The following is a 15,892-nucleotide window of genomic DNA, read 5'->3' on the forward strand; positions in this document are numbered from 1 at the left end:
TTTAGAATACATGTTATATAAAATAATTAGGCTTGTAATAAGTTAACTCTTGTACTTATAGTTCATTTTCTTCAACAAGAGACATGAGATTTCATAGCAGAGTTGAGATCACTCTGATAGGAAATGTGTAATGATGGAGAAAAAGGAAAACACACTATAGGGCAACTAAGATATAATGGAAGCTGGAATTTGAGGTTCTTTTACACTATATATTAAGTGGTATTTAGTGGTTCTTTCTATAACAGCTCTTCCCTAGCTTTCTCAAGGCTATCTTAACATATTTGAAAGAGAAATTAATTTTTTTCTGTATTTTTCCCAGTTGCAAATTGAATAGATGTGAGATACTGAGATGTTAATGTAATTTAAGAGGATTCTGCAATGATGTCCAGAAAATCCTGCATTCAAAATATATATAATAGTTGTCCTTAAGAAAACTTGAGAAAGGGTAATACAAAAAAAACACATCAAATTTCCATTAAAAATAAATAGTTGAAGCACAAAGTTCAAATTCCTACTCCATACAATGATTATATTTTTTTGTAAAATAGAATGAACAACACATAATTGCTCTTTGACTAATTCTAGAAGAAAAGTCATATGGTTAGTCAATATGTCTACAATTTACATCCTGGCTGATTAATAGAATATACTGAGCTAAAAAGTACAAAACGTTATTATTGAAGCATTCATAAAATGTTTTGTTTTTAAGCTGTGCCATTTAAAAATCACGAAGATTATTTTAGGTAATGTTATTGTCTTCTTCAGTTTGGGCTGTTATAACAAAATACCATAAACTAACTGGCTTATTAACAACAGAAATTTATTTCTCACAGTTCTGGGGGCTGGAAGTCCAAGATCAGGGAGCCAGCAAGATCGGGTTCTGGTAAGTGCCCCCTTCTGGGTTGCATGCTGCTGTCTTCTCATTGTGCCCTCACATGGTGGAAAAAGATAGAAATTTTTCTGGGGTCTCTTTGATATGGGCAATAATCTCATTCATGAAGGCTCCATCCTCATAACCTAATTGCCTCCCAAAGACCCCTCATCTCCTAATGCCATCACGTTAGGAATTAGGATTTCAACATATATATTCTGTGGGGACATAAATATTTAGTCCATAGCTCTTATGAAAAAAATATGCTAATTTTTTTCAATTAAATTAAAATATTATGTATGTACATACATAGAGAGAGAGAGAGAGAGGAAGGGAGTCCAGTATGCATTAAGTAGTGAATGGGCCTGCCCTCAGGAAACTTACTCTAGAGTAGACAAAGAAGGGAAGGTAAATAAAATATACGAAGTAGGAAGCATGCATATAAAAGATGACAGAATCACCATTCCAAAAGATCTTATTAGATTTGAATCATGAACTGCATCTAAAGATGTAATTTGAAAATAAAAATCCTATACTGTTGTACTCAGATGCCTCTGAAACAACTATAAATTTATAGGAGAGGAAAACATGACTCATCAAGTATAAGAAGTAAGCTCCTGCATTTGAAAACAGTCGTCTCTATCTTTTCTTAACTCCAGCACCTGATCCAAAGTAGATCTTTAATAAGTATTTGTTGAACTGACCTGGATCGTGTTTAGAAAATTTTGTCAATACTAAACCTAAGGAGAGTCAAGAAAGCAATGTGTTCAAAAAGAGGAGGTTTAGACTCTTCCTCACTTTTCATTGGTTAGGCCAAACTTGGGGCACTACTTTTAACTCTGGAACTGTACATTAAGAGCAGATGAACAAAATATAATGTGAATAGAAAAGAGGCAAGGCTACTAAAATAACCCAATACTACATCTTAGAAACAGCTGAAGGGAGCTAATGTTTAACTTGTAGAAGAGATTACTAAGCTACTTTCAAATATATGAAGTAATAACAACAGTTATCATTTATTAAACAACTACTGTCCCAATCTGTATCTCATTTAATCCTACTAATAGACATATGAGGTATTGTTACATTTTTTTTTTTACTGATAAAAAAAACTGTCACTCAATAAGGTGAAGTAACATATCCAAACTCATACAGCTAAAAAGTTACAAATCTAAGATTCACCAAATGATTTGACTTCAAGGCCAGGGCTTATGACATTGTACCTATTTGTTGTTCACATGAAGTCAACTTAGGCTGGTTGTGTGTCTTCTAGAGACAGAATAATGGCAGACAGATTTCAGCTCAGTGTGAGTGAATTGATATATTAGTTTATAGGACAAAATGTGGTCAGGTATTTTTATTAGTCTCTAGGAGATTTTTGTGACATTTTATTGCTGAGAGTATAGCCTATAATGTAAAAGGATAAAAAAAATACTGAATACTGGCAAAACAACCTATAATTGCAGAGTTCACCTGTGAGTTACCTGTTTTAAAAGAAATGATAAAAATAACATTAGAATTAAATCTTCCTTCTGAGTTCCCTCATCCACTCCACTTCCTGCTCCCCAAAAGTATAACTTTCTACAACGAATGGCAGCATTTGGTGCCAAGGTGTATTGTTAAAAAAAAAAAAAAAAAAAAAAAAAAAAATAAAATAAAAAAATATATATATATATATATATATATATATATATATATATATATATATATATACACAAACATACAGATGTGTAAAAATGAGAATTACTTCAAAATTAGTGTTAATTTTACAAGAAAAAAAAAGCTTACCCCTGGTTGATTTGCCAATTTATTTCTAAAACAGAAGTATTTGTGGACTTCAAAGTGAGGTATTACACTTAAAAATGTATCAATATTCCTCAACCTTATGTGGGCCACTCCAGTTCCAGTTGTCTGTGAGATTCCTCCTGGAATCAAAACACTAGAAAACAGACTGAATGAATGCAAATGGTGTTTGGTTTTAACAATGTTCTATTGAGAAACACACATCCCTGTAGGAAGTCTGGAGATAAAATGGATAATTAATAATTCCAAATGGATCTATGGGATTTAAGATGTGGAGGTTAACCATTATCTTTTGTTAACTTTCCTGGAATTCCCTGATTTCTGTGACCCATTCTTGTACCTCTTCCCACCCGGATAGAAATCAGATGCAACTGGATCTTCTACTCTAGGAGAAATCAGGGAAATATACAATAAGAGGAATAGGTTTTCTCCACAAAAGTTGATGTTTCCCGTTTGTTTTTCAGAGAAAGGCTCACTCTTGTTTCAGGCATGTTTGAAGGGTTGGAAATTCTCATTTAGCAATATGAAAAGCACAGCTACCTTTTCAAGGATGTGTGGGACTGAGGCAAGGAGGACTGAAGAAGAGGAACGTGTGTTCCTTGCCCTAAATGATTGCAATAGACAGTAGAGAGTTGGGGTGCAAGGGATGCTTGGGTTGCAAGAGGCCAATGTCTTCCCTGTTGTATCACACAGAGAAAACGGCGCTGGGAAAACAGTGATGACAGCCCCCACCCTTTCTTATGCTTTACTGCTGCCAAAAACTGTCTGTCTCACTCCCCACCCCTTCCTTCCAACTCTCTTCCCCATCCTGCCCCTCCTTAGAGGTGTTTGCACAGACGAGGGCCAAGTGGGGAGAACAACTCCTTGGACCGCTTTGCGCAAAACCCACCCCTTCTCTCTCCTCCCTCCCCTCCAGCCTCTGGATCCCGCACAGCCCTCCGTCCCCTCCCCCAGCGGTGCTGTGTTGGGGATGTGTCTCTGTACTATTAAGGTGGGAGGGGGGCTACAAGAAGAGGATGACGGATATTCAGTTCTCCCACTTCTGCCTGACGTTCCTCTCTAGCTCCGCCAGGGTTGGTCTGTGTAAGAAATAGCAGGAGCTGTGGCAGCGGCGAGAGAAGCGGCTGAGGCGCGTGGAACCTGAAAAGTCCGGGTGCTCGCGGTTACCTCGCAACGTGGGTCCCAGCCGGCCGCCAGCACCATGGACAGCGGCACCGTCCCCAGGAACGCCAGTAATTGCACTGATCCCTTCACGCACTCTTCAAGTTGCTCCCCAGCACCTAGCCCCGGTTCCTGGGCCAACTTCTCCCACTTAGATGGCAACCTGTCCGACCCGTGCGGTCCGAACCGCACCGAGCTGGGCGCGAGCGACAGCTTGTGCCCTCCGACCAGCAGTCCTTCCATGATCACGGCCATCACCATCATGGCCCTCTACTCCATCGTGTGCGTGGTGGGTCTCTTCGGAAACTTCCTGGTCATGTATGTGATTGTCAGGTAAGAAAGGCGCCCGAACTCTGAGCGGTGATTTCAGTGATTAATAGGGGCGTAAAGGGACACCTGGGTCCCCAGGCAGAGTGTTGGGAGGGAGGATGAGAGAAGTAAAAGGGAGAATGTGAAGTGACAATGAATACAGAGAGTGGTTATTGTTTGAGTGCAAAAACCTACTTTTCAATCCCCCCCACCAGTGATAAAGAAGAACCCCAAATTTCAGGAACAGATGTAAAGCTCCGACCAAAAAAAAAAAAAAAGCGCTCTATCTTAGAGCTCGCTTCAAGAGGGCTCTGGGGCAGAATCCCACAGTCCTTTAGGCAGAAGTTGTGGAAACAGTAATTTGTGAATAATGCAAGAGGAATGCCAGTTTATTTCCTCTCATTGGGGGCCAGGTCTCATTTTCAGTTCTTTTCAGAGTTGAACCTGGGCAACATTCCAACTCCTGCTAGTTTCTTTGCTGTACCATATCTCCACCGTCCCTTCCCTTGTCATGTAGCCCTTACCCCACTCCACCTTCCATCCTATGGCCACACTCATAGAGGAAGTTTTCCTGGTGTCTCACCACAGTGTTGCTTTGTTGTACCAAATATGACAGTTGTGTTGCCTAGACCAGTTTGCAGTTAGCAGCTGCAGATGTGCTAGGGAGATCTGACTTGGGAATAGGTAGGGTGGTTCAAAAGTGCAGGATGTGACTGTGTTTCAATGCCTCCAAAAGGAGGAACCAGCTAGAATTGACCAAAAGCAGTACAATTCTGCATTATAAACTATAATATAGGAAGTTGTAATGGTTGCTCTTAAAAAATAAAAAATGTCTTTATCCAGGGTAATGATTTCAAAAGAGTTTGTGGCCCATTTTCTGTTTCCCAGATGCTCTGGGTTTACTTGGCAGAGTATGCAAATGCTCAATATCAATTGAGATTGATATAAATTGTGTTAGTATTGTGCATGTTCAAATCCTACATGTTAACATGGAATAATACATATTTATGTTTGTTAAAGGAAATAATGATTTTAACACTTTATTTAGGATTTTCTTCCTACTGGGGTATCTATGTGTTCTATGTATGTAGTGAACATGGAATTTTCATGGTGAGCTACAATATTTGCTTCATCTATTCTGCAAATAGTGCAGGTTTCAATGGAGCTCTTTAATCATTCAACAATCCATTTTCCCCATTATGTTTCTGAGTTGTTTGTAATTGATTTTCTACTTATATGTCTGATTTCTTTAATTAATGATTACTACAGAATAATGCTAATTTCTCTGATCTTTTGATGAGGAATAAGATAAGTAACGTCTCTGAGAAAACAGCACCATCTATTGAGAAGAAGGCTAACAACAGAAGATAATGCAGGAAGAGAATCAATGGAAGACTTTATTTTTATAAACATTTACTTTATGTAATCCAATACAAAGATTCATACCAAAGATAAAACCTAAATCTCATTTTGCAATTATGATAATAAAAATCATAATTTAAGGCCTGCATTATGAAGGGAAAATATGTTTCTCATTTTTCCTAAGAAAATTCATGAAATCATAAGCTTATAGGACCAGAAGGGACTCTAAAGATTATCTATGCTAAGTGAGTAAACTGAGTCACAGAAAACATAAATGATTTCTTCAAGGACAGATATTTCATTAGTTCAATACCACTGAATTTCTCTTAGCCAATATAATTTTCTGTTTATTAGAGTGGCAAATCTTGATTTGAGTTAATTAGACAAAAAGATTGACAGAGTAGGTTTAGGTAACAGTAATAATGTAGAAATGATAAATTTTCCCAATTTATGTCTGAAATCCTGGAGAATAATGGATAAATCTAAATTGCCAAAGTATCTAGAAATCCTGCCATATGAAACATAATATTTTCTTCCCTTTTATTGCTTCTCTTGGTATTTTCCTTCATCATTTTTCTCCCCTCTAGTTTATGTTTTTCTATAAAGGGAGAGTCAATAGAGCAGCAACTGGCTGTCAAATAAGCAAATTGGTCTAATTCCAGGTTTAAAAGATTGCAGGTTAGGTGAGTTTATTTTAAAGGCATTACTTCTAACCTCTTGATGACTTGGAAAAGGATGGTGACATTTTATCTTACTGAGAACATGATATTATGCTTTACTTCTCTGTACTGAAAGTTCTACCAAATGCCACTAGGATTTGAAAGGACACCCAAACATCAACCTGTGGCAAGTCAGATGTTTAATCCAAGGTCAGACAACCCACTGAGAACATGAATGTGAAACAGAAAAATAGACAGTTCAGTGACGGATGGACTGATGAAGAGAGTATCTGGGGATTGAAGAAAGTTTATGTAGCTGAGAATATTTAACTGAACTGTCTCCAGGCTGTGGTGTTTTCACTACAAAATGATGGGTTCAGGGATATTATTGTCCCTGTTAAAACAATGAATATAATGCTGCAGCTATTAAAGTATAAAGATAAAATTCTCACTTCCTGCTACTATTTAAAATTCTACAAATAATTTTGAATGGTCAAGTACGTAGTTATGGTTTTCTAACCAGATTAAGGTAATGTTGATTACAATGTCTTAATACATTGAGTGAATCATGAGGCTCAGATGACTATGGCAACAAAATCAACAACAAAAGTACCTGGAAATACAGATGCTGTGATTATTGCTTTCTTGTTCTGTGTCTCAACTCCATCATCATCATGCCTTCAACAACATTAAATAGGATTCTTACATAGTGCTATTCTAAGGAGCAAAGGACGGAAAGGAGATACTGTCATCTGATCTAAAGATTTAAAATCTAAATGTTGTGATGGAATGTTATAACTATCCATCACCTGAAAGCTTTTTTGGTTTTAAGGGAAAAAAAAACAAATCTTGCAGGATAATATTATAAAAATTGCCACAAAGTTTCTGGGAAATATTGTGATAAAAATATTACAAAATGTAGCAATCATTTAAAATAGGATGATAGTATATTATTGTCAAGAATATTTAAAGAAAAAAATAAATTCAAGTAATACACAAAGTTATAGTTACCAGGAATGTTTCACTCACTGAAAATATTTGACCAAAGTAGAGAAATAACCATAACTGTAAAAACTGATAACAATCCCACATGTGCCAATTTTGTGATTTTTTCCCCACAATAATTCGTCCATGTAGTCATGGATGTGGTCTATGCCAACACTGTTGGAAAAAAGTAGAGGCTTAGAAACTGTTAGATCTCTGTGGGCTGTGTAAACCATCCTTACAAGTAAAGTTCCAATGAAAAGCGCCAAATATTGCCTTCATTTTTAACATTATTTCTTAATTTATCTAGCTGAATTCTCAGTATGACCAGTTATCAGAGAAGAGTGTTTAAATATATACAAAATGTTACCGTCATGTTTCTTTCATTAAAAAGTATTTCTGATTTTAAAACACGACCTATGAGCTTATATTTGCTCTATATACTAAATATTTGATTCAGGTCTAAACTACAAAATGATCAGTCATGCCTGATTGAAACAGAAGTGCAAGCTTTTTCACTTAATTCAGATGTAAGTAGCCAAGAAAATAAGGAATAATAACGTCTTGTTTAATTTAAGGATATATATGTATGTATTTTTGTGTATATATATATGTATATATATACACAAATATACATATATACAAATATATATATACATATCAATTAATTTGAATGCATATGTCATTGATATGGTCACAGTAATTTTTATAAAATAAAAAAGTTAATAGTTCATTTAGAAAGCTCAAATACTTATAAAGCTCGTTTTATTTTTTTTAAACTATAACTATCCTACTTAGAGGATGAATTTAAAGGAAAAAAAATACTAAATAAAATTCTGTTCTTAACAGAATGGTTTACCATCCAAACATAAGAATTTAACTGTATGCCTTTCACTTCACAATGGAGAGCTTCTAGTACCAACCATTACCATTTGAACTTGAACTGTGCTTTCCCATATAAGTGCTAATTCTGTTGGGAACACTCTTCCTCAGCGTGTCCTCAGACCCTAAATTGCTTTTAATTTTCTATGTTGTAAACTGTGTCTTTGTCATTTGCATAGAGTTATCACTGTGTTTCTTTGCCTTCTCTCCTTTCTTTCTTAAAAGAATGAGTTATATTTTATGAAATCTTTCCAACATAAAGGAATGTATGGAGAACAGTACAAGATTCTTCACCTTTAAAATTATATATATAATTAGAATAATTATATTATACTATTATATAATATACTATATTATATAATATATAAGAATTATATATTATATAATTATATTATAATTAGAATAATTATATACCTCTAGGAATATATAATATATACTACACATAATATATTTTATTTATATCTACATAACATATAATACATCATTACATAAAATTAAGAATTTTATAATACATAATATAATATAGAATACACAACTATAAATACATATAATATATAATATATAAAGTATATTATATATAAAATATTATATATAATATACAAAAAATATATATTATAACATATATATAAGAAGCCTTCTCTCTTCTCCCTTCATTCTCTTTGCCCAGAGACTATCACTATTACAAATTTGGTGGTTATTATTCACACACATATTTTTATATTTCCACAAAGTGTAATCTTTAAACATGTTCTTCAAACTGTATATAGTAAATATTTATATTTTACATTAATATTAATACACATAGTTTCACTATTTGCCCAGTGTTGTTCTAGTTCCAGCTGATCAATGATAGAAACAAGATGTCAAACAAAACAACATAAAAAACAAACAAAAACAAATAAAAACTCGGGCCATTAACTCTCCTGAATGCTTTTAACTTATCTCTAAATGTGTGTTAAAAATTATTATAAATATTTCTATACAAGTACTTTTCCCAACTGATTTATATTTTTATTAATATTTGTATATAATATTCAGAGAAAATTTTTTTCAGTAATTGTTGCATCAAGTAATCTGTTCATGAATATTACCCAGACATAATTTCTCTACTTTTAAGAGGGAAATAAAAAATAAGTGGTTTCTACTCGTATTCCAAAATGTCATTCAAATGATAAATGCGATAATATTTACTTAGGAATTTTGAGTATCTTTGGAGGACCCCGTACACATAAAAGCTTAAAATGTTATTTTTTTTAGTATTCCACTTTAGGTATTAATTGCAATCAAATTGTTTTGGTCAGCAGAAAAAAATAAACTCATTTCAATGAATAATATACAACAATATGAAATTTAAAAATATATTAATGATAAATTCCAAGATTAAATGTTGTATGTAATTTAAAAGTATGAGACTTTCATATTTTTATATCTTTAACCCTCACAAAGTTTAATGTATATTTAATGGAAATAATGATTTATGACAGTAGTCTCCACACTTGTTTTTAGATGGAGACACTTACTTCAAGAACTTGGAAGCCAATATAAAAAAACAGATCAAAGAAGAGCCATTCAGGATTAATCATGTGTTGGGAACCAAGAGCACAGCTCAACTGCCACCCCCACCCCACCCTCCATTGCTGTCCCCAAGTCACCTGCAGGGAATTTCTGGGGCTACCTCAGGCAATATTTTAAAATAATGGTTTTCATATTGTTTCAGACCCTTCTTGTACCCCACCTCTCATCCTGCAGCTCACTTTTTACTTCAGTGGTTGGGATGGTAGTAAGTTTTGCCCAGATATAACTTGATAACACTTCCCCTTGCTGCATGCATGTCTGGTTTCCTCACCTTCTACTCTGGACTTTCTCTGACTCCACAGCCCTCCACAGGAATCAGCCTGGCGTTCACATGTGAGGAAGTGGGACGAAGTTGCCACCCCATGGAATAACCCCTGACCAGGGAAATGGGAGCCGGTGGACAAATGGTCCCCTCTGCTTCCCTCTCCTTTGGGTGCACAGTTTTGCACAGACCACAGGCACTTTGGAAAGTCATTGTGACCATATCAAGGACGTGATTTTCTTCCTTTCCTGTTTCACTCTTCTATGTCCCCATTTCCGGTACCCATTTCTGTTTTCTGCAATCGCTTTCCAAAATGATTCACCTTCACATAAGCTCTTGTCTCACACTCTACAAAGCTCATCATTGCTGTTATTTTATACTTGGATACTATGTGTTGGTACATAAAATCTGGTTAATAAATTGAGTTTTATAGATTCATTGAGTTTAGGCTTTTCTTAACAATTAGAAATTCTTACGAAAAATTCTGATAAGTCACCCCAATTAGAACTCATAAGAGAGTTCACAAGCTTAGCTTTTCCCTGCACTTTTTCCCGTTTCAGGATTCAGGAAAGACTTGACTACATTTTGCTTAATGGATGGGGAGTAGGCAACGGTCACGTATAGTGTTCAGTTTACTTCTTGAGTTCAGTGTGACGGCAGCAGTAGGGTCTCTGGTATATACAGGAAATAAAGCTTCCTATGCCTTCTAAAAGATTATCTGAAGACAAGAACTACTCCTTCCTTCTCCACTGATTCCAAGTTGTATAATAACTATAAGAGTACTTATAATAACTAACGTCAAGAAAATTTTAGGACCTCCAAAATAAGCTGAAACAGCAGATATAAGAAATGTCATATGCAAGACACATCCTACAATGATTTTGTCTTAACAATTCCTTTCCTTAGCCATCTTTTCTTGCTTCAAGCCATCTTTTTCTTTCTCCCACCAATTCCTCAGGCTGAGGGTCCTTGAATAAGATAAAATCTGGAATGGGAGCGTAACCTGGAAGAAAAGCTTTGCCTTGGTTCAGTCAGGGCTCAGCTCCAAACTGTTCTGTGCCTCATTCTCCTTATCTGTACAATGTGTTAATTAGACTGAAACTCTTAACGTCCCTTCTACTACTAAGATTTCCTATGGCAACTTCAACGACACTTTCTCCATAATTTCTCCAGCTATAGTGTTTAGTGAAAAAGTAATCATCTATGAAATTAAATAATCTTGGTTCCAGTGCCATCTCACCCTCTTGGATTCAAAATGAGCTGAAATAGATTATGTCGGAGAGAGAAAACACTGAGCTGCCAGGTACTGGAGTGGTCAGTTAAGACAATGAGCCAAACTGAAAATCAGAGTCAAGCCTTTACTCACTTACTGCAAAAGTATAAGCATGAGGTTAAACAGGAAAAGATGCCAGCTCCCAGTTTCCATTTTCCCCCACAGAAAGGCACCAGGTCACATTTATGAGAACAGATATACATGGAGGGGAAAGGGAGTCACTGTCTTACTGCATACGGAGCCCCAAATAATAGAATCCTGCTGTTTTATGGACCTGGGGGCTGGAGGAGGGAAAGAGGTAGGGCTATGAGTGGGAAAGTACTGAGTCAGAGTAAAGAAGGGTTTCTTCAAGGACCTCTGATAAGGAGGTCTCGGCACAAGCACCTAGGAAGGATCATGCCAATGGCCCCTCAAGGAGGCTTCCCAATGGGTGTGTTTGGGCTAGGACTGCATATACACATAGGAGTATGGCTGTTGAGGGTGGGGGAGGGGAATGAACCCTTGACCACAGCTCACTCCAGGCTGTGACCAAGTCTGATTTGCGAGTAGCGTTCTCTCAGGAAGCCTTCCATGCAAAGCCTTTATAATTGTTTATGATTGGGCCCCCAAGATCACACACAGGATTTTGACCTGGACCTAGACTTCTCAGATTTAGCTTAAACCTCTATCTTTCATTTTCTCTTTTTGATTTATAAGGAGATTGCTTTAATATTTGCCTTTGGAAATTAATCATATTCCAGATGTTGCATTCCAAAACTGATGCAGAGAGATAGTGGTTCCGCCAGTTCTAATTAAGAGAACTTTTGTCAACCAATGAATAGGGCAGGTAGGGCCTTTACACATGATGGAACATGTGATGGGTTCTAACTAATGAAAGAGATCATTCTACTCTGGATATCATTTTCTGTCCAGGCAAAAACATTGTCAATCATGTGTTAGTTTATCAGTTGCATATAAGGAGGTGTCCTAAAGTGAATCAAATAGTAACCATTCAGATTTACTGAAAAGTATCAGGGTAATTAAAATTAATGTTTAAATAAGTTAAACAAACCTGGTCTATTCACTGTCTTGAAATAAACTATATATTATTTTTTAGTACCTTTTTCTTTACTTTTTCTATTTTTCCCCATCATCTCTCTACTTTTTTTCTATCAAAATCTTTCTTATTCTTCAAGTCCCAGTTTAAATCCACTCCTCTTTGCAGCCCCTCAATATTCTCATACAACCAACTTCTCTGAAGTGCAACCCTTACTATTTGCTACTATTGCAAAAAATCTCTGCATTTTCTCATGACTTCACAAAATGTCACTTGATGATACTTGAAGACTTGATCTACAACTGTCTATGTTAGCTAAGAAATTCAACATTTCAAAGTTGAGCAACAGAACTGTACATCTTTAAAATATTGTGTAATTCAAAGTGTTCAGCATTTCAAATTTACCTCAGATTATTCAAATGTAAATTCTAGTTAGGACAATTTACTACTTTGTTCATGCATATTTAGCCTTTATGACTTTAGACATGAAAGCTGTTCTGTACTCGTGGATTTATGTCAGCAAATGATAAATTCAAATACACATATAGATGCATACACACAAACATTGAATAGGGAATAGATTGTTACTCTTATAATTTAAATTACAAAGTAAAATTTTAAAGAGTAAAAAAATACAAAATTAATACAGTTGATTCTCATTATTCATAATAATTATATTCTGTAAAGTTACTGTGACTTCTTTGTAATTATTCTACCAGGATGCTAGCTCTATGAAAATGTAAAAGACAGGCATGTAAAAACTCAGCTCCAAAAATATTTCTCATTAATGATAATGACAAAATAATTGAATTTCTCACTAATATTTTTAAAATAATTTTAAAATAACCATGCCATATTTTCTTTTATTAATTTGTTCTGTGAGAATGAAATGGTTCTTCGTTCAGTACAAAAATGCTAATCTACATTTTGGTTTACTTGATTATATAATGCAAATTATCCCATGATAAATTTTACCAAATTACCTCCTTTTCACAATCTAAGATGAAAAAAAGCAAGCTAATTGTGATATATAATAATATATATCTGCATTCCCTTTTCTCCACAGCCTCTTCAACAGTTGTTACTATCTGTCAGACAGAAAAAGTAGAGAACCATATGATTTCACTGATATGTGGTATATAAAACTGAAAACAACAAAAGAACAAATAAACAAATGAAGGAACAAAAACTCATAGACATAGACAATAGTTTAGGGGTTACCAGAAGGTAAGGGTGGGAGGGGGGGTTCTAGAAGAGGGTAAACGGGGTCTAATATATGGTGATGGAAATAGAACTGACTCTGCGTGGTGAACACACAATGTGAGATATAGATAATATAGATATAGATAATGTATTAGAGAGTTGTACACCTGAAATCTATGCAAATTTAATAACAATTGTCACCCCAATAAACTTTAATTAGAATATATATCTATATCTATATCTATATCTATATCTATCTATCTATCTATCTATCTATCTATCTATCTATCTATATATGTAAATTCTTAGCTGCCAGCTCAGAAAAAGAAGCAGTGGGCCAGATTTGGTCCATAAGCTATCACGTGTCAAACTCTCGTGCAGAACGTGCTAAATAAAATGTATGTACTTGCAGTGGTCATGAAATAAAATCTATCACCTTCTTTGGCAATTTTGATTGCATGTTGTTTAATAGATGGAGATGAAGCATTTTATAAAAATAACCTAGTACCAACTTGGTAGTATTTTTCCACATGAGGAAATAGCAATGCAGATATGAAGTTTTAATGCAGACCAGAAGAATAGTCTTAGATTATTGTCACAGAGGATCCTGCTTTTCTGAAACTGATGTTGAAGTTGGGTTGAAATAGTAATCACACAGAATTGTTTCTATTTCACCTTACGCCCCCATCTTCAACCCCCAACTCTTCATTTGACCCAGAGGATTTGCAACATTCATTACAGCTCTTAACCACCGATTAGGGAGTGAGCACTTAGAAAACAGCATTTCTGAAAATTTTCCTCTATTGAATAAGCTTTGTGGTTATCTTAAATCAATGCAATTTTCTAGGCTTTCTCGTGGTATTTTCATCTTCAATCATTTGAACCTTTCAGGAAAAAAATGAAACTATCATCTGCAAATTCACATTAATTTCTTAGCAAATGTAAAATCTGTTTTCAAAGACACTTGTGCCTGCATACCAGCCACTCTGCACCCACTCCCACGCACCCAGATGGTGACTGGCAACTTTATTTCCCTCATCCTATCTTTATGCCCTTTCAAGTACAAACTCATTGCGTGGAATTTTTTTTTTCTCTTCTTTCTGACTTATATAACTTGCTCATTTAAAAAAAAAATTTTTTGTTTTCTGTGGTTCTCAAATATCGCTTTGAAAAATGTTATCCCTTGTGTTTTAGAATTCAGACTGTGCAGCTGCATAAAGAGGACTGGGCAGGCCAAGGTGTCCTGTGGTGTTTGTAAGCCTTTGGCTTCATGTCCATGGTTTTGCTCGGTGATTTCCTAAAGACTCACTGAAATCTCCTCCCTGCCTGACTTCACATTTTTAATTCAGTCCCCATCTGTCTCCAAATGACTGCTTCTTCTTTGATCAGTGTTGCTAAGCAAAAACTTTCTGGCATGTACAGGAATTCTTTAGATTAGACAGATGGCCACCAGGTATAAGTTTACAAGGAGAGCCAACTTAACTGGGTTTTAACTGGATCGTATATAGTCCAACTGAAGAACGCTACAATTCCCAGAATCTCTTAAGTGATAACCAGATTTAAATTCTAGCAAGGAACTTAGACAGAATAAAATGAATAATAAAATGTGAGTTTCCTTCCAATTAACTTATGGAACGTGAGAGCTACTCATAAATCCTTGCAACACGCTTTGGCACATCGAAGGAGAAGGCCTCCCAGATCTTCCATTTCAGTGTTTCTCAGTCTTGGCTGAACATTAGAATCACCTGGGAAATCTATTTAAAAAATGAAAACCCACCTCTGCATAAGGCTAATTGAATCAGAATCTCTGGAGGTAGCTCCTGAGCGTAGGTAGATCTAAAGCTTCACTAGGTGATTTTAATGTGCAGCCAAGATTGAGAAGCATAGATCTGGACCAGCCAATCCATTTGGGGGATAAGAATGCTGAGTCTTGTTTGTCAAGGAGGTTTAAGGGTTCTGTTTATATACTTACTTCTCTGTACTTCAGCTAGCAGTTTAAAGAATAAGTATTAAATAAAAGTATCTCTCAGAAAAGCTAAAGCTCAAGATTTTTAAAAATTTCCTTAAAACTGGCTAATCAGCTCTCTTCATAGTCTGCATAATAGAGTGAATGCAGGGCTAACCCTGGAACAAGAAGACTCATGCTTGAATCGCTGACCCTTATTAGTTATCATGCTCACCTAGCCTCCCTAAATCTCATTGGTTAACTTGCACTGAAGGAATAATAATCATATTTAATTTCCCATGGATTTTTAGGTCTCAATTAGATAAGATACATGGAAGTGTGTGGTGAACTGTGAAAGTAAGGAGTTTTGTTATTTGCTTCCTTCCCCCTGAGAATTTATCTTCCCTCCCACTCGGCTCACACCATCAGCTAGTAGGAATCTCAAAATTCACCCAGTGCTTTTGCCTTCCCATGGGGCAAATATATCATCTGTTATAATATTTTGAAATACAGTTCATCCCTTTGGAATCACAATTTTTGCAAAGGAAAAGCAAGGCTTTCTGTGAA

At 35.5% G+C, this 15,892-nt stretch overlaps 1 protein-coding gene across 1 annotated transcript in view; it reads left to right on the plus strand.

Annotated features, from left to right (window-relative positions):
- The first annotated feature begins 3,494 nt into the window (after nucleotides 1-3,494).
- OPRM1 (opioid receptor mu 1) overlaps nucleotides 3,495-15,892 on the plus strand; it is a 64,137-nt gene continuing 51,739 nt past the window's right edge. Inside the window, exon 1 of the mRNA XM_019749260.2 lies at nucleotides 3,495-4,168. Within this exon, the coding sequence (XP_019604819.2) occupies nucleotides 3,876-4,168 (293 nt within the window). The 5' untranslated portion in view covers nucleotides 3,495-3,875. The remainder of the gene's footprint in view (nucleotides 4,169-15,892) is intronic.

Source organism: Rhinolophus sinicus, linkage group LG05 (genome assembly GCF_036562045.2).
Source record: "Rhinolophus sinicus isolate RSC01 linkage group LG05, ASM3656204v1, whole genome shotgun sequence".
NCBI classification, from domain to species: domain Eukaryota; kingdom Metazoa; phylum Chordata; class Mammalia; order Chiroptera; family Rhinolophidae; genus Rhinolophus; species Rhinolophus sinicus.